We start from the raw sequence: 19,778 nt of genomic DNA on the forward strand, positions 1-19,778 counted from the left end.
AGTTGATGATTATCTTCCAAAAGAGTCCGAAGCAATTGGTCATGCTGTCCTAGCAACGTTCCTTGAGCCTGGATAGCTTGTTGGAAGCTGTCTTCGTTTGCCCCGTGCTGTTTCTCTGTTGGGTCCATGGCCAGATCGTTCTGTTAGGCTATGGTTCAACCCAGCACTCAGAGAAACAAACACGACAAAGGGAGTGGAAGAAACAAAAATACTTTAATAAAAGTTCAAATTGTCTTAGTCCAAAAACAACTGAAGTAAAGGAACAGAGTGGGCTAGTCGGCTCCGGAGGAAGGAGAGGCTGAGGCAGGCAGGCAGGCAGGCAGACCGGCAGGCAGGAAGGCAGGCAGGTTGGGAGGTATGTCTGAACGCTCTGGTAAGAACAACGATCTGGCGCCGGTGGAGAGCCATGCCCCGGAATTAGTAGTGCAGGTTGATGAGAGAATAGGATGCAGCTGCGTAGGCAGGAATCACTGGAAACAACCCGCAGCTGCACAGGAGAGGCAGATCCTGAGCACGCCCCCTGATCCACTCCAGACACACCCACATAAAGGGGACAAACACACATACAGATACAACAGACAGAGGGGACAAAACAAGGAGGAAGGGAAACAGAAAAGGGAGAGACAAGCTGCCCACATAACAGTACTGTTGAATTCAATGTGGTTTTTTTGTATTTACTGCTGATCCTTCTTGGCCAGGTCTCCCTTTTCTGGCCTCAATGGGTCTTCCTAGTTAAATAAAGGTTAAATACAATTTGTATAAATCTAGCAATTCTTTACATACTGCACACAACACTTAAATATAATAATAATAACATATAATAATAATAATAATATATAATAATAATAACATATAAAAATAATAATAATGACAATACAATAATAATAGGTCACTATAACAGACTCAAACTTCTGCATGATATTTAACAGTTTACAGTATGATCAAAAGCACTGAAACTAAAGTGTTGTTAAAAAATATATTCTCAGGAAGGAAACAACTGCTAACCGTCTAACAGATGTTCTCTGATGCAAGTTTGGGGATTGCAACAAAACTGGGGTTTTCCCTAACTCCCCCTAGAGTGGTCTAACAGCTACTGTTCACTACAGCGCCTGGTCACTACAGATATTGAATTATTTTTCATTTCACTGAAGAACGAAATGCATGCCCCACTCAGTGTAGTATAGGTTTAATAAGCATCCAACCAATCAGTATGTGTGAATAACACCAACACAAAGAAATGTACAGACTAGTATTGTACACACACACCAACCACTACCACCCCTAAACCCACACACCTGTCTCTTCTTGTTGATAAAAAGGCAGGTGTGCATACTAGGTTAATCTTTAGGAATGTTTTACTTGATAAGATTTCATGTATTTTGGAAGATGGGGTTGGGAGGAAATTGAGGCTAAAACAGTTGATGGTTCTGGAGGGAATGCATCTGCCTTGAATCCCCATGTGGTCTATAAGAGCCACTCCCATATCATCTATCAAGCAGACAGAGCACAGCCACAAAGACCCCATAGAAAACAGCTTGTCCCTGTGTGTTTCTAGTTCCAAGGCTGAAATCAAAACAGATCTAATTTTATTTGTCACATGCGCCAAATAAAACCGGTTTAGACCTTACAGTGAAATCCTTACTTACAAGCCCTTAACCAACAATGCAGTTTTAAGAAAAATAAGTGAAGTAAAAAATTCAATAACAAACAATTAAAGAGCAGCAGTAAAATAACAGTAGCGATGCTATATACAGGGGGTACCAGTACAGAGTCAATGTGCGGGGGCACAGGTTAGTCAATACAAGGACTTTACAGTGCACTAACCAAAGCAAGGCCTTGAGTAAACGTTGAACATGGCATGACATAACAGTCTCTTTCTAACCTGCAGTCTAACTATTAATTTAGTGAAAATATTAACATTGTAACTAGACCTGCATTGTAACTACTAATGTAGTGAAAATACCTTCATTATAACTAATAATGTAGTGAAAATACCTGCATTCTAACTACTAATGTAGTGAAAATACCTGCATTCTAACTACTAATGTAGTGAACATACCTGCATTGTAACTACTAATGTAGTGAAAATACCTGCATTCTAACTACTAATGTAGTGAAAATACCTGCATTCTAAGTACTAATGTAGTGAAAATACCTGCATTCTAACTACTAATGTAGTGAAAATACCTGCATTCTAACTACTAATGTAGTGAAAATACCTGCATTGTAACTACTAATGTAGTGAAAATACCTGCATTGTAACTACTAATGTAGTGACAATACCTGCATTGTAACTACTGATGTAGTGAAAATACCTGCATTCTAACTACTAATGTAGTGAAAATACCTGCATTCTAACTACTAATGTAGTGAAAATACCTGCATTGTAATTACTAATGTAGTGAAAATACCTGCATTGTAACTACTAATGTAGTGAAAATACCTGCATTGTAACTACTAATGTAGTGAAAATACCTGCATTGTAACTACTAATGTAGTGAAAATACCTGCATTGTAACTACTAATGTAGTGAAAATACCTGCATTCTAACTACAAATGTAGTGAAAATACCTGCATTCTAACTACTAATGTAGTGAAAATACCTGCATTCTAACTACAAATGTAGTGAAAATACCTGCATTCTAACTACTAATGTAGTGAAAATACCTGCATTCTAACTACCTACAGTAACTACTGGTGGACAAAAAATGCAATGCTACACTAATGCTAGGCTAAAACAACAAATATCGTAGGGTTAATCAGGGATAGGGTTAATGCGTGGATAGGGCTGTGGCAGTCATCAGCCGGTGATTGTCAAGCAAATAACTGCCGGTCTCACGGTTATTGACAGTAATTGACCGTGAATTAACATAAACACATTTAGCATCTCCTGGCTAATACACATAGCCTACAAGACACTGATGCAGACCTTTGGAACATCTACATTTAAAAAAGTCAAAAAAATCCATGTAATATAGCCTACACCTTCACAATAAATACATTATTTATTTTAGACAGGTCTAAAGAAACATGATATGTAGAAAATGTAGTCTATTACAGAAGAAGAGAATAGCATACTCTGAGTTGTCCTTATGTTAGGTCCTGATCTGGCTATGCCATATGGCTGTGGGCTACACAGTAGATTTGCTCAGAATTTCATGGCAATATTTTATAGTATTTTATAGTATGAAGAATAAAATTGAACAAACCTGAATAAAATAGAAAGGATAATCTCTCCAAACATTTTGAGGGAGTGTGCACATGTTGCTATTCTGTGTTGAGCAGTTAACAAAGAAACAGGTCCTCCTATATGCTTAATTTAGAGTTATCTATGTACATTTCATTGTGATACAAACGTTGGGCTATATGTTATGATTTTTAATTCATTCTAAGACTGCATGATGCGACTCTAATGAAGATTTTTTTTAAAGTCGCATGAAAGGCATGAGCTCTGCTTAGTTTTTTGTGCAGGCTGTACACACTTCAACAGTCTCTCATTGACATTTTGACAAGCACTTGATAATCCTTCAAATTTCCCAGCGGCATCCCCTTTGTGTGGCCGTAATGCCCCCTAAAAAAATCCATACCTTTTGCAGCCAGTGGCCTTTGTGCCCTTAGGCTGAATATAATAATTGTAATTCCCTTCTCCCTGCATGCTGCGTGCTCAAGCGCCTCACTCACATGGCTCTCTCAAATAGCTCAATTCTTATTAGCCAATGCCCGTGACGTAATCGGGTCTTTCTCACAGGCTACAAGTGAAGACAGACACATCGGGGACGCAACTGTGCGCATCCTTATCCAATTCCTAGGCGCATATTGAAGATATTGGAAGAACTGTCCACATGTACTTTTCGTCAGCCAAAAAGATAAGTAGGCCTAATGAACAGTAAAAGCACTAGCCTACAGTGGGGGAAAAAAGTATTTAGTCAGCCACCAATTGTGCAAGTTCTCCCACTTAAAAAGATGAGAGAGGCCTGTAATTTTCATCATAGGTACACGTCAACTATGACAGACAAATTGAGAATTTTTTTTCTCCAGAAAATCACATTGTAGTATTTTTAATGAATTTATTTGCAAATTATGGTGGAAAATAAGTATTTGGTCAATAACAAAAGTTTCTCAATACTTTGTTATATACCCTTTGTTGGCAATGACACAGGTCAAACGTTTTCTGTAAGTCTTCACAAGGTTTTCACACACTGTTGCTGGTATTTTTAAGTGGGAGAACTTGCACAATTGGTGGCTGACTAAATACTTTTTTCCCCACTGTACATACAGGAGAGTTGTTGTTCCCGCTGAAGAAACAAAGCCCCTCCACCATGACAAGGCAGTCCACAAGAGAAGCTGTGGTGGAGGAGGGGCCGAGCCGAGGTTTCTAATGTCACAGTGAATACTGCTAGGGTCTCTGTTCATTAGATGGTTGGAGAATGTGCCTCTTCTTTGCAAATGGTTAGAACAATGGAGAATGTGCAGACAGGAAATCTTCCCACACCCATTGCATGTCTGAGATTCTTCTGGCATCTGCTCTCAGCCTGTACAGTGATTTCTTTAAAATAGAACAATAAATATACCTCATGAATAGACAATAGCTCCAACAAAATATATTTTTTGTAATATTTCAAAATATAAAAAAATAAATCATAATGTGTGTTCCTTACATCATGATACTTCGTCCTTATCCGCCTTCCTGGTTTGGAGTGTTAGAACCCAGACGTCCCAGGTTCATCTTCCTCATGACTGTAAGTCGCTTTGGATAAAAGCGTCTTCTAAATGGCATATTATTATTATTATTATTATTATTATCAGACATTATAACAGTATTATTACATAGCAAAAAGTGGCTGTGATAGGGTAATCACGCAACAATGTTGGACTTTAACATAGTCACATACCTGTTGGGGTGCCTGGAACTGGTGATTGGCCATGACTGAATTCCTTGGATATCGTCCAGAAAAAAATATAATATGAATTTGAGCCAATCATCAAGTGAAAATGAAATGTTTTCATAATGCAAAATGATGTTCATAATATTACAGTAGTTGATATTACCAAGGACACTGTCTGTATTTCCTCCTGTACCATACGAGTGCAGCCGCAGTATTAATCAGACATAGAATGACAATGTGTAGAACCCAACAGGCAGCAGAGGTCTCTATGAGGAGAGAGGGGATACAGTTAATATAGGAAACAGTCTGTATTTACAATTACATATAATTGTGTTGACCTAACAAGCATCATGGCTCTGATGCAAACACTTTCCTGCAGAAAGCAAAGAGATAATACTAAGTAATAAGACATGTACATATGCAGTAAGAGATAAGTGTATATTATGACCATCTTAGTTAGTGGTTATACAGTACCTTCCTGTAGAAAGAGGAATGAGGACATAAGTCTGATACTAACACATGCAGTGAAAGATAAGTGACCATCTGGCTCAACTTTGTTATCCATGCTACATCACATTTCTCATAACCTCATATATGTGTTTTATGTGTATGCCAGGAATGCCTGTATTGTTGCCAGACAAATTTCCCTACGGGACAATAAAGTATTCAGTAAAGTACTCAATCAAGCAAGCAAGCAATCAACCAATCAATCAATCAATCAATCGCATAACAATTATAAGCAACATATAAAACAGTATAAGCAACCAGTTAAGCAACCAGTATGAATACTGTGTGTGTGTGTGTGTGTGTGTGTGTGTGTGTGTGTGTGTGTGTGTCTCTCTCAGGTGCTTCTCACCAGAGGATGTGTGTACATAGAGGGAGCCAGTTGCTCGTCCGTAGGGGTTGGAGGCCTCACAGACATAGAGACCATTCAGCTCAGAGCTGAGACTGAGGAGGTGCAGTATGTCTCCCTCTGCTCTCACTGAAGACACAGGCCATGGCTGGCCCACTCTGGGGGAGAGAGAGGAGAAGAGGGGCTGAGTGTGTGACTGTGTATGTGTGTGTCTGTTTGTGTGTGTGTGTGTGTGTGTGTGTGTGTGTGTGTGTGTGTGTGTGTGTGTGTGTGTGTGTGTGTGTGTGTGTGTGTGTGTGTGTGTGTGTGTGTGTGGACGTGTTTAACTATACCTGTGTTGGTCCCCACAAGGTCAAATGCTATTTCTTGTGGGATTAGGGTTAAGGTTAGAATTAGTGTTAGGGTTAGAAATAGGTTTAGGGTTAGGGTTAGGAGATTGGGTTAGTTTTAGTGTTAGGGTTAGGAGCTTGGGTTAGGTTTAGGGTTAGGGTTAAGGTTCGTTTTTTTGGTTAAGGTTAGGGTTAGGGTAAGGGTACGGGTTAATGTTAGGTTTAGGGTTAGGGTTAGGGGTTAGGGAAGATAGGATCTTGAATGTGACTGAATTGTATGTCCCCACATGGTTAGATGCGCAATACTTTGTGTGTGTGTGTGTTTGTTCGCGTGTGTGCGCGAGTGTGTGTGTATGTGTGTGTGTGTGTGTGTGTGAAAGACAAATGCATGATTTGACTGCCAGCAAAATTCAAAAACTGTCCTTTAGACATGAACATACTGAAGCTTCAAGCTAATTTAGATATCACGTCTTAACAAGTTTAGCTAACATTTAGATTTAAACTGGATTGAACTAGTTTACATATGAGTGAGTACCTGCTCCAGGTGTAGTTGGGTTGTGGGTTGCCGTCTGCTACACATAGGAAGACTGTGGCTTTAGAGGCCTCACTAAGGGTGATGTTCACTGACTGAGGTGGATCTATATGAGAGAGAGAGAGAGAGAGAGAGAGAGAGAGAGAGAGAGAGAGAGAGAGAGAGAGAGAGAGAGAGAGAGAGAGAGAGAGAGAGAGAGAGAGAGAGAGAGAGAGAGAGAGAGAGAGTCAGCCAGCCAGCCAGCCTACAGGTATGAAGTCAGTGACTTAGCAGTGTGGAGCCAGGACAACATCTCCCTCAACATCAATTAGACCAAGGTGCTGATCGTGGACTATGGGAGAAAGAGGGGAGAGCGCGCCTCCATCCACATTGACGGGGCTGTTGTGGAGCGGGTCGAGACCTTTAAGTTATTTGGTGTCCACATCAGTAAGGACATAACATGGTCCACACTCACCCACACAGCCCTGAAGAGAATGGGTCTTCAGATCCTCAAAGAATTATACAGCTGCACCATCGAAAACATATTTTCTGAGTGCATCACCGCCTGGTATGGCAATTGCATCGCCCTTGACCAAAAAGCGCTACAAAGGGTGGAACTAATAGGTGTTAATAAAAGGTGGAACTAATAGGTGTTATTCAAAGGGTTCTCCTATGGGGACAGCCGAAAAAAACATATTTGGTTCTAGGATAGCACGTTATTATCTAAGAGTGTATAGACAGACAGGGACTGTTTAGAGGGACTACTAGGCTATAGCCAGTGAAGACAGTGAGAGTCTATACTTACAGTGGATGTCTATGGTCTGTGACAGTGATAGTGGAATTTACATTTACAGTGGATACCGATAGTGTAGGACAGTAGTAGTGGAGTATATACTTACATTGTCTGTCTATAGTGTAGGACAGTGGTAGTGGAGTATATACTTACAGTGTCTGTCTATAGTGTAGGACAGTGGTAGTTTAGTATATATTTACAGTGTCTGTCTATAGTGTAGGACAGTAGTAGTAGAATGTATTTACAGTGTCTGTCTATAGTGTAGGACAGTAGTAGTAGAATATATTTACAGTGTCTGTCTATAGTGTAGGACAGTAGTAGTAGAATATATTTACAGTGTCTGTCTATAGTTTAGGACAGTAGTAGTTGAATATATTTACAGTGTCTGTCTATAGTGTAGGATAGTAGTAGTAGAATATATTTACAGTGTCTGTTTATAGTGTAGGACAGTAGTAGTAGAATATATTTACAGTGTCTGTTTATAGTGTAGGACAGTAGTAGTAGAATATATTTACAATGTCTGTCTATAGTGTAGGACAGTAGTATTATAATATATTTACAGTGGATGTCTATTGTGTAGGACAGTAGTATTAGAATATATTTACAGTGTCTGTCTATAGTGTAGGACAGTAGTAGTAGAATATATTTACAGTGTCTGTTTATAGTGTAGGACAGTGGTAGTAGAATATATTTACAGTGTCTGTCTATAGTGTAGGACAGTAGTAGTATAATATATTTACAGTGTCTGTCTATAGTGTAGGACAGTAGTAGTAGAATATATTTACAGTGTCTGTCTATAGTGTAGGACAGTGGTAGTAGAATATATTTACAGTGTCTGTCTATAGTGTAGGACAGTGGTAGTAGAATATATTTACAGTGTCTGTCTATTGTGTAGGACAGTAGTAGTAGAATATATGTACAGTGTCTGTTTATAGTGTAGGACAGTAGTAGTAGAAGACACTTACAGTGGATGTTTATGGTATAGTTGTAGCTCCTTTCTGTTGCCAGGGCAGACTGGTTGACCACACATTGGACCTGCTGCTGATTGGCTGCTCTGGTTGGCACCCCGAGCAGGTGGCTGAGTACTGTGGTAGTTCCATTGGCGTGCTGGGTGGAGTTTGTAATTGTCCTCAACAAACTGCCGAATGTACCTGAAATCCACTTCACTTCTGCCTGTGGCTTGGCACCAGCAGCCACACAGGTTGCCAAGACAACCTCATTCTCCCCAATGACAGGAGGAACATCAACTGTCACACTCACTACTGGAGGAACTATGACCAGAAAACAAACAAACAGAGGACAGAAAACGTGAACAAGTCACTCATTATTGTGTTTCCCATGTAGCTCAGTTGGTAGAGCATGGTACTTGCAACGCCAGGGTTGTGGGTTTGATTCCCACAGGGGACCAGTATAAAAATGTATGCACTCACTAACTGTAAGTCATTCTGGATAAGTGCGTCTGCTAAATAACTACAATGTAATTATAAATGCGGAACTATATGTGAAAAACAACCAAAACACACACAGCCTGTCATGTGAAACTTATCCAAATGCTCATGTTACATGACCAAAAAACCCTACCATGTTTTCTATCTGGCCAATTGCAATATACATCATTAGTAACTACACATTTACTATATTGGAGGTTTGGGCAAATCCGGTTTTAACAGGTTTTAGCTCACCCTGATGATCGGTACCTGCACCTGAGGTATTAGGTTTCACACATCACAAAAGCTGTTTTTCATTTTCAGCAGTTCCATTGAAAAGCCTTCACAGCCCAGTGATTATGCCGGTAAGGGATGCTGTATATATTCCAAATGTGGAACTATACATAAAAAACAACCAAAACACACACAGCCCGTCATGTGGTCCTCTGTAGCTCAGCTGGTAGAGCACGGCGCTTGTAACGCCAATATAGTGGGTTCGATCCCCGGGACCACCCATACACAAAAATGTATGTACGCATGACTGTAAGTCGCTTTGGATAAAAGCGTCTGCTAAATGGCATATTATATTATTATTATTATATGTGAAACTTATCCAAATGCTCATGGTACATGACCAACAAACTTGAAATAAACCATGTTCTCTATCTGGCCAATTGCAATATACATTATTAGTAGCTACACATTGACTGTATTGGAGTCAATGGTGGTGGCTCTGCAAGGTAGGCTGAGACAACTGGTGAAGCAGGTAGAAGACCAGGACAGTAGTTCTCCTTGTCGCCATGAGATGGCAAGGTCGTGACGACAAATCCAGGGGTGTCCGAGGATGAGTGGCTTTTTGGGGGATGAGAGTTCCATGAGTTGAATGGTTTCGATGTGGAAGACTCCAATCTGGAGGGTAACGCTCTGTGTCAGGTGCGTAATGAAGCCCGTGCCCAATGGCTGCCCATCCAGTGTGTTAATCCTTAAGGGAGGTGTGACAGGTGTAAGATCAATGTCAAGCTCTTGTACTACCTGGTGATCGATAAAACTACCTGCTGCTCCCGAATCTATCAAGCCCTCTACGTGTTTCGAACCCCATCACGGTTATTAATACTGGGATGGAGAATTGCTCTGGGAGATATTTAGAAATACAGAAACGCCTACCTGCATGGCAGCGGAGGGACCCTTCTCATCTCTCCGTGGAGGGCGAACAGGGCAATGGCTGAGTAGATGATCTTTCCCGTTCCAGTATAGGCAGAGCCCTTCTTGGATCCAACTTTGACGTTCGATACACGGGAGAGGAGCAAGACCCAACTGCATGGGCTCTGGAAGACTCGGACGGGATGACGGAATCATGGAAAGAGAAGGTTTCGGGTTCCTGGGTGGCAGAGTTCTTTGGCGATCGGCGATGAGGTGGTCGATGGAGATGGACATACGAATGTATTGATTTAAATCCTGAAGGTCACCTCTACAGGCCCGCTCCGCCTGAAGTTCCCTGTTGAGCCCTCTTCGGTAGACGGTAAGTAAAGCAGCCTCACTCCATCCACTCCCTGCAGCCATGGTGCGGAACTCGAGGGTGTACTGCAGCTGAATTGCGTCCTTGTTGAAGGTCTATGAGGAGGTCCCCATAGGGACGACCGGAAGGAGAGTGATCGAATACCTCTTTGAAGAGGGTGTGGAAATGGGTCTCGGATCCGAGTTCTGTGCTGTTGGCTGTCTATATGGCGGTGGCCCAATCCAGGGCTTTGCCTGTGAGTAGAGCCACAACAAAATCCACCCTGCGCGCGGTGGCGAAGTTAGTGGGGTTGTGCTCATTGTATTTGCTGCATTGCATCAGAAATCCCTGACCTTTCCCAGGTGAACCGTCATATTTTCCAGGCATGGATATGAATGAAGGAGGGCTATGGGTTGCGTTACCTGGCATCGGAGGAGTAGCGATAGGCTGGCGGAGAAGATGGCCGATTACCTCTATACGCTCCTTTTGCCGGGTTAGGCGCCACTGTAGCTCCGCTGAATCCATACAGTTTTTTGGTGAGGTATTCTGTAATGAATACTCAGGGAGAAAAAGGTGTAGATTCACGCACAGAGCGCGGCAGGTGTTTATTTCGCCTTCGCAAAAGGCAGGAATCGTGGTCACAGGCAGGCAATGGTCATACACAGGTAGGCAAACAGGCAGGAGAATCAAAATCTATATCTGGTTCTCACAAACGAGCTATAAAAAGGCTTAGTAGAGTCAAAACAAACAATACCTCACAAGGCACAAACAGAAAGAACTGAACTTAATAAGGAGCTGATGAGACCAGGTGAGTAACTAACACAGGTGAAATCAATGAACAAAAATGAAAGATAGGGCTACGTTCAAGAACACAAAGAAACAGGGCTACGTACAAGAACAAAAGGTAAACTAAGAAAAAAATACAGAACCTTACACCTCCAATAGAGCATGCCCAGAAATATGATAATGATGGGCGTGGTTTTGAGTGTTTTACTCTACACCAGAGATGGGCAAGTATTTATAGAATCGCAAAATCTTCTCTCCGCCCCATGGAAAAATGTGTAGAATTGCAGCAAATTTGCTTTAAAATGGCAATATTTTCTCTCTGCCCCTTTGGCAAAATGTGTAGAATTGCAGCAAACTTGCTTTCATGGCAAAATGTGTAGAAATGCACGAAATTAACTCTAAAACTTAATTAGTCTTCTCCAAGCTCTGATGCTGCTGATGGTCATTGGTAGCCTACCAAACGTTATAACTGCCTGGTACTCAGCACTCTATTGTCCCTCTAATCACTCTGACATCAATCTAAAGGTAATATAAAATCTATTCACACACTTCATGAGAGCCCATGAGCTCATGTTGCACAACATTTCTATAGGATATGCAATTGCGTGAGAAAACAGAGTTTTGATGGCCTCTATTAAAAAGAGGAGGATCCCATCAGCTTTCTATAGGCTAGACCTACTATATTTATTTCTCAACTTTCCTAATATTAAGCACATTGCTTCGCTTTACAACAGGAGTATAGCCTACCTGGCTGGCATGCAAATGAACCACGGGAAAAGCATCCTCCCTTCGCTGTTTAAGTGCATACATGACATGTATTTTTCCCCCATGCCCCTGTTCTGAGACAGGTGCATGATAATGGTCCACTGTAAATCAAAATTAATTTCACACATAGACTACCGTTCAAAAGTTTGGGGTCACTTAGAAATGTCCTTTAAATAAATGTGTCCATTAAAATAACATCAAATTGATCAGAAATACAGTGTAGACATTGTTAATGTTGTAAATGGCTATTGTAACTGGAAACGGCAGATTTTTTATGGAATATCTACAGTGGGGGAAAAAAGTATTTAGTCAGCCACCAATTGTGCATGTTCTCCCACTTAAAAAGATGAGAGAGGCCTGTAATTTTCATCATAGGTACAAGTCAACTATGACAGACAAAATTAGAAAAAAAATCCAGAAAATCACATTGTAGGATTTTAATGAATTTATTTGCAAATTATGGTGGAAAATAAGTATTTGGTCAAAAACAAAAGTTTCTCAATACTTTGTTATATACCCTTTGTTGGCAATGACACATGTCAAACGTTTTCTGTAAGTCTTCACAAGGTTTTCACACACTGTTGCTGGTATTTTGGCCCATTCCTCCATGCAGATCTCCTCTAGAGTAGTGATGTTTTGGGGCTGTCGCTGGGCAACACGGACTTTCAACTCCCTCCAAAGATTTTCTATGGGGTTGAGATCTGGAGACTGGCTAGGCCACACCAGGACCTTGAAATGCTTCTTACGAAGCCACTCCTTCGTTGCCCGGGCGGTGTGTTTGGGATCATTGTCATGCTGAAAGACCCAGCCACGTTTCATCTTCAATGCCCTTGCTGATGGAAGGAGGTTTTCACTCAAAATCTCATGATACATGGCCCCATTCATTCTTTCCTTTACACGGATCAGTCGTCCTGGTCCCTTTGCAGAAAAACAGCCCCAAAGCATGATGTTTCCACCCCCATGCTTCACAGTAGGTATGGTGTTCTTTGGATTCAACTCAGCATTATTTGTCCTCCAAACACGACGAGTTGAGTTTATACCAAAAAGTTATATTTTGGTTTCATCTGACCATATGACATTCTCCCAATCCTCTTCTGGATCATCCAAATGCACTCTAGCAAACTTCAGACGGGCCTGGACATGTACTGGCTTAAGCAGGGGGACACGTCTGGCACTGCAGGATTTGGAGTCCCTGGCGGCGTAGTGTGTTACTGATGGTAGGCTTTGTTACTTTGGTCCCAGCTCTCTGCAGGTCATTCACTAGGTCCCCCCGTGTGGTTCTGGGATTTTTGCTCACCGTTCTTGTGATCATTTTGACCCCACGGGGTGAGATCTTGCGTGGAGCCCCAGATCGAGGGAGATTATCAGTGGTCTTGTATGTCTTTCATTTCCTAATAATTGCTCCCACAGTTGATTTCTTCAAACCAAGCTGCTTACCTATTGCAGATTCAGTCTTCCCAGCCTGGTGCATGTCTACAATTTTGTTTCTGGTGTCCTTTGACAGCTCTTTGGTCTTGGCCATAGTGGATTTTGGAGTGTGACTGTTTGAGGTTGTGGACAGGTGTCTTTTATACTGATAACAAGTTCAAACAGGTGCCATTAATACAGTTAACGAGTGGAGGACAGAGGAGCCTCTTAAAGAAGAAGTTAAAGGTCTGTGAGAGCCAGAAATCTTGCTTGTTTGTAGGTGACCAAATACTTATTTTCCACCATAATTTGCAAATAAATTCATAAAAAATCCTACAATGTGATTTTCTGGAAAAAAAATTCTGTTTTGTCTGTCATAGTTGACGTGTACCTATGATGAAAATTACAGGCCTCTCTCATCTTTTTAAGTGGGAGAACTTGCACAATTGGTGGCTGACTAAATACTTTTTTCCCCCACTGTACATGCAGTCGTGGTCAAAAGTTTTGAGAATGACACAAGTATTGGTCTTTACAAAGTTTGCTGCTTCAGTGTTATGAGATATTTTTGTCAGATGTTACTATGGTATACTGAAGTATAATTACAAGCATTCCATAAGTGTCAAAAGCTTTTATTGACAATTACATTAAGTTCATGCAAAGAGTCAATATTTGCAGTGTTGACCCTTCTTTTTCAAGACCTCTGCAATCCACCCTGGCATGCTGTCAATTAACTTCTGGACCACATCCTGACTGATGGCAGCCCATTCTTGCATAATCAATGCTTGGAGTTTGTCAGAATTTGTGGTTTTTTGTTTGTCCACCCGCCTCTTGAGGATCGACCACAAGTTCTCAATGGGATTAAGGTCTAGGGAGTTTCCTGGCCATGTACCCAAAATTGCGATGTTTTGTTCCCCGAGCCACTTAGTTATCACTTTTGCCTTATGGCAAGGTGCTCCATCATGCTGGAAAAGGCATTGTTCGTCACCAAACTGTTCTTGGATGGTTGGGAGAAGTTGCTATTGGAGGATGTGTTGGTACCATTCTTTATTCATGGCTGTGTTCTTAGGCAAAATTGTGAGTGAGCCCACTCCCTTGGCTGAGAAGCAACCCCACACATGAATGGTCTCAGGATGCTTTACTGTTGGCATGACACAGGACTGATGGTAGCGCTCACCTTGTCTTCTCCGGACAAGGTGTTTTCCGGATGACCCAAACAATCGGAAAGGGGATTCATCAGAGAAAATGACTTTACCCCAGTCCTCAGCAGTCCAATCCCTGTACCTTTTGCAGAATATCAGTCTGTCCCTGATGTTTTTTCCTGGAGAGAAGTGGCTTCTTTGCTGCCCTTCTTGACACCAGGCCATCCACCAAAATTCTTTGCCTAACTGTGCGTGCAGATGCACTCACACCTGCCTGCTGCCATTCCTGAGCAAGCTCTGCACTGGTGGTGCCCCGATCCCGCAGCTGAATCAACTTTAGGAGACGGTCCTGGCGCTTGCTGGACTTTCTTGGGCGCCCTGACGCCTTCTTCACAACAATTGAACCTCTCTCCTTGAAGTTCTTGATGATCCGATAAATGGTTGATTTAGGTGCAATCTTACTAGCAGGGCTGAAATGCAGTGGAAACATTTTTGGGGCATTACGTTCATTTTCATGGCAAAGAGGGACTTTGCAATTAATTGCAATTCATCTGATCACTCTTCATGACATTCTGGAGTATATGCAAATTGCCATCATCAAAACTGAGGCACCAGACTTCATGAAAATTTGTATTTGTGTCATTCTCAAAACTTTTGACCACGACTGTAGGCGTACAGAGGCCCATTATCAGCAACCATCAGTCCTTTGTTCCAATGGCACGTTGTGTTTGCTAATCCAAGTTGATCATTTTAAAAGGCTAATTGATCTTTAGAAAACCCTTTTGCAAATATGTCAGCACAGCTGAAGGGTTTGTAGACCCTTATTGCCTTTCAAAGAATCATCAAATAACTATTTCTTCCAAAAACGGTTCTTAGGATAAAAAAAGGTTATAGGTTGAATCGTATCCCTCTGGTGGGGAAAGAAATTGTAGAGAAGATGGATTTTCCTTGGCAAAGCAAAACCTGTAGATGAGGGCTCTGCTCTTGCTCCACTTGAATAATGAACCTTCCAACTTTTTAGCTTTCTAGTATTGATTATCACATGCAGTCTTTCTACACTGTCAAAAGTAAAAACAATGATTTAAAGAGTGAAGGAAGAGTTCTTACCAAGCACAGTCAGAGGAATCTCTGTATTGTATGCTCCACTGGGGAAAACACTGAAGATACATGTGAAGGTGCCTTCATCCAACAGTCTGACAGCTGTTATTCTAATAGATCCAAGGTTTTCTGATGGGTTCCCAATAAATTGGACTCTACCTTCCAATCCATTTGGTGCAATAAACTTAGTATACCCAATGGGATAAATCAGCAGAAAAAAATAGTTATGTTTTTCTACCAGTTTACTTTTCTGCCATGTTATGTGTTTGAGCTTCTTGGTTGTCTCTATCAGTCTGCAGGATAAGTCCACATCCTCCCCCTGTACCACAGTCCTGCTTCCTCCAATCACCTGTGTACCTGAAGAGAAACACAAGCCAAAAAAACAGTCCAAAAGATACATATAGAATAGATGCTTATGAACTCTAATAAACAGAGATCTTACCTAAACACACAGATAAGACCATTATTTGTATTTAGCTGTACTTATGAAATATGATATCCTATTGATGCTGAAATGTGGCTATTGCAACAACAACAAAAAGTGCCAATTGCTCATTATTTGGTCAGCCATATTAAGAGGAGATGGCTAAAGCACATACTGATCTGGATTCAGTCTAGTCTGAAACTACTTAGTGAATATGTTATTAGAATAATAAGCCAAAAGCCTTGAATCTATTCTTACACTTATTCAAGAGTAAGATATTCAATACATTCCCAGATACTTGTGCATGCTCAGCATGTCTCAAAACATACAGAGTTAAAAACATAGTAAACATACTGAGTTAAAAACATAGTAAACATACTGGGTTAAAAACATAGTAAACATACTGAGTTAAAAACATAGTAAACATACTGGGTTAAAAACATAGTAAACATACTGAGTTAAAAACATAGTAAACATACTGAGTTAAAAACATAGTAAACATACTGAGTTAAAAACATAGTAAACATACTGAGTTAAAAACATAGTAAACATACTGAGTTAAAAACATAGTAAACATACTGAGTTAAACACATAGTAAACATACTGAGTTAAAAACATAGTAAACATACTGAGTTAAACACATAGTAAACATACTGAGTTAAAAACATAGTAAACATACTGAGTTAAACACATAGTAAACATACTGAGATAAACACATAGTAAACATACTGAGTTAAAAACATAGTAAACATACTGAGTTAAAAACATAGTAAACATACTGAGTTAAAAACATAGTAAACATACTGAGCTGATGTGTGTGCCTTACTGTACCCTAGAAGGACCAGGACTACAATTTAATGGTGGGATTGTGTGTTTGGTGGGTGTTATTGCCTTGCCTTGTGTCAATAAGAAAAAGGAAAAAAAATGCACTCGAAAGTATGACATTTTATGACATCAATTGGAAACCTACTTTCTGTGTCCCTCTGGATGATGAGTAGAATCACACAGCACAGCTTCTGTAACATGCTTTGCTCTTCTCATTGCTAAGATCACTAGGGGAAATGTAATTATAGCATTATATTACATTTTCAGATTGACGTTCTGTAATAATGAGGACCTATTCATTGTTTATGTACGACAGTTGTGTAGGCTAAGTTATTTCAAATGTAAAATTGTTGAACGCAATGCAAATTATTCAAGCACTGGTCTGCAATCATTACTCAGATAGAGACAACGCACATCTTGCAAAGTAGCCTACACCTTATTACAAAAATAAACAAACAGTCCTACATTGGTCAGTAATAATGGAATAAAACAGATGAATCTGTAAATGTAATAGGCCACTAACCTGTGATGAATGTAAGTTCCTCTGCTGAAGTAGCCAAAACATTATTATTTTGCCGTTTGTGCTGCCAGAATAATATCCTGCTGCTCCTGTAGGAAGACGCTTATTCAGTAAAGGATTCAGCATATTTTCAAGCGAAACGTTCTTCTTCTTCTTCTTCTTCTTCTTCTTCTTCTTCTTCTTCTTCTTCTTCTTCTTCTTCTTCGATGAGTATTAAGGCGGTTGGCATCCAATAAATGTTGTATTACCGCCACCTACTAGACTGGAGTATAACTCCTTTATACTTTTCTTGAAAAATAAAAATAGACAAATACCTTACCATCTAACCCTACACTCACTTAAATACATTTTAAAAACACCACCCTACTCCACTATTTCAATATATTTAGTCCTTTGTCAAGTCCTGAGTTAACTCCTGAGTGGCGCAGTGGTCTAAGGCACTGCATCGCAGTGCTAACTGTGCCACTAGAGATCCTGGTTCGAATCCAGGCTCTGTCGCAGCCGGCCGCGACCGGGAGACTCATGGGCGGCGCACAATTGGCCCAGCGTCGTCCAGGGTAGGGGAGGGAATGGCCGGCAGGGATGTACTCAGTTGATAGAGCATGGCGTTTGCAACGCCAGGGTTGTGGGTTCGTTTCCCACGGGGGGCCAGTATAAAAACAAATAAAATATATATATATATATGTATTCATTAACTGTAAGTCGCTCTGGATAAGAGCGTCTGCTAAATGACTAAAATGTAAATGTAAGTCTCGAACACCCAAATACCTCTCTGCAGCTGCCACCACAACATCAATTTTCTGCAATTTACATTCCATCCCTGCAGTACAGATGATAACCATTGCTATGAATGCTAAAAATCCAATCTTACTGAAACATATATCACTTGTTGGCCTATCCCTCTGTACTAGAACAGCTCTAATACTCACACCACTCCTCTCAGGATCCCTCCCCCTTGACCCATCTTCCTCTACTTTCTTCACTGCCTCAGCATATGACAACTTCTGCACTACTCTAACCCTGGAAACCTCAACCTGCCTCTCTCGCACCGGACATTTCTGATCACCAGCGCCATGGGCACCCCTACAATTAAGACATACCCCGACTTTCCCCAATGCTACACATTCTTTTGTCTCATGCCCTTCTGCACACTTCTCACACCTAGGATCCTCCCTCTTACAAACTGTTGCCACATGCACATAAGCTTGACACCTGTAACAACGTAATATATTCGGCATAAAAGCATGTACAGGATAACTTATACTGTATATCCTAACACTTTGTCGGGCAAAGACTCAACATCAAAACTCAAAATAACAGACAACGACTCTTCTGTGTCACCACTCATGGCACCCTATCTGCGTCGCACCAAACAATGAGCATCACAAACACTGGGAATCTTCAGTTGGTCAACTTTCACATTTACCGCTACCCCAGTAATCACCCCTTCCAATGGCGTCCTTTACTTGAGAGCAAAACAACCTCTTGCCCCAATTTGTTTAACTCGGAGCGCCTGCTCCCTCTGACCAGTAGAAACACAATAATTATCACAAGGCCACTTCTGGTTACCTTCACCGATTTCACAGCACTCAACTCTGTTTTTACCCACCTTGAAACCACAAATGGATCAGCCAAAAGGCAAGGGTCCAATTTTTTCCAAAAATGTCACTCTTACTGTCACAGACTCATCTTTATCCTGACCCTCGGTGCAAGCCTCGGGCTCCGAGAACTTCACCACACCTACGACCTCTGATACTTCGCCCTCATTCACTTCCATTTCTCCTCCTGTCTTCGATCCAGCATACCGATCACACTCCTTACACTTTCTACCATTCTTCTTTAACAAACCATCTCCCTTTCTCCCTCAATTTTCCACCGACTCTAGCTCACCCTCTTCCTCCCTCTCTCTCTTAGACCTCCTCTGCCTCTCTTTTTCCCTAGGGCAAAAAACAAAATGTGCTGTGTGGTGCCTCATTTAGAGCCTCTACCGCCATCTACTGGTGATGAAACCCGTAGGCCTCAAAACAAACTTGAAGAAAAACAAAGTTAAAGACAACCGGCCAGAATCTGTATGACTTGGGACTCCTCTCTCTGATGATATTTAACCAATGCATTAAAAAGTTATTACTGGGAGTTGTTCAGGTATTCTAGTACCTTGGCTAGTCAAGATAACTTGGAGATTTGTCAGTAATTATCTAAGTCAGAAGGACCTCCACCTTTATGTTGGGGGAGGACAAGTGCTGTTTTCCAAATCTTAGGGATAACATCAGTTGCAATTGTCAAGTTAAAAAATACAGGTTAAAGGTTAAACAATGAGTGGGGCAGAGAGTTGTTGTAAGAAGCGGTCAAGTGAATCAGCCCCTGTGGATTATTTTTACATCAACCTTTAGCAAGGCACTTAATACATCGTAGACATTAAATGGTTGAAATGAAAATAAAGTATGTGAGTCTGCTCAGTGCATCATTCTTTACAATCTATTCTGAGGTGACTAAAGGACTACCTCTAGTGGAATGAGACTA

The 19,778-nt window shown here is 41.0% G+C and overlaps 1 protein-coding gene and 1 long non-coding RNA gene across 9 annotated transcripts; both read right to left on the reverse strand.

Moving 5' to 3' along the window:
• Positions 1-1,170: 1,170 nt before the first annotated feature.
• Positions 1,171-2,938, reverse strand: LOC123481760. The gene is made up of 2 exons (XR_006657268.1): positions 2,668-2,938; positions 1,171-2,603 (listed from the first exon to the last, which is right to left on the reverse strand). It is a non-coding gene; the product is annotated as an uncharacterized LOC123481760 (long non-coding RNA).
• Positions 2,939-4,211: 1,273 nt separating this feature from the next.
• LOC123481755 (nectin-3-like) lies at positions 4,212-17,433 on the reverse strand. Of its 8 annotated transcripts, none has more exons than XR_006657267.1 (10): positions 17,262-17,433; positions 16,884-16,965; positions 15,499-15,846; positions 8,338-8,643; positions 6,604-6,706; positions 5,743-5,897; positions 5,050-5,152; positions 4,893-4,927; positions 4,659-4,763; positions 4,212-4,546 (listed from the first exon to the last, which is right to left on the reverse strand). XR_006657267.1 is itself a non-coding variant. In XM_045206667.1 (10 exons), exons 2-9 carry the CDS (start codon positions 16,936-16,938, stop codon positions 4,701-4,703), a joined length of 1,179 nt encoding a protein of 392 aa, XP_045062602.1. In that variant the 5' UTR covers positions 16,939-16,956; positions 17,262-17,433; the 3' UTR covers positions 4,212-4,546; positions 4,659-4,700. The 8 variants fall into 8 exon arrangements, 6 of the variants coding, with proteins under 6 accessions (XP_045062602.1, XP_045062603.1, XP_045062601.1 ...); XR_006657266.1 differs by having other exon boundaries at positions 4,659-4,766; XM_045206667.1 differs by having other exon boundaries at positions 4,659-4,766; positions 4,893-4,935; positions 16,884-16,956.
• Positions 17,434-19,778: the final 2,345 nt, after the last annotated feature.

The sequence above is a fragment of the Coregonus clupeaformis genome, chromosome 23 (genome assembly GCF_020615455.1).
Source record: "Coregonus clupeaformis isolate EN_2021a chromosome 23, ASM2061545v1, whole genome shotgun sequence".
NCBI lineage: Eukaryota > Metazoa > Chordata > Actinopteri > Salmoniformes > Salmonidae > Coregonus > Coregonus clupeaformis.

Coding starts and splice junctions, on each gene's coding strand:
- LOC123481755 (XM_045206667.1), bottom strand. CDS start 16,938: ATGTTACAGAAGCTGTGCTGTGTGATTCTACTCATCATCCAGAGGGAC. Junction 8,644..15,498: donor GATTCCTCTGACTGTGCTTG/GTAAGAACTCTT, acceptor TTCTGGTCATAG/TTCCTCCAGTAGTGAGTGTG. Junction 6,707..8,337: donor CTATACCATAAACATCCACT/GTAAGTGTCTTC, acceptor TCTCTCATATAG/ATCCACCTCAGTCAGTGAAC.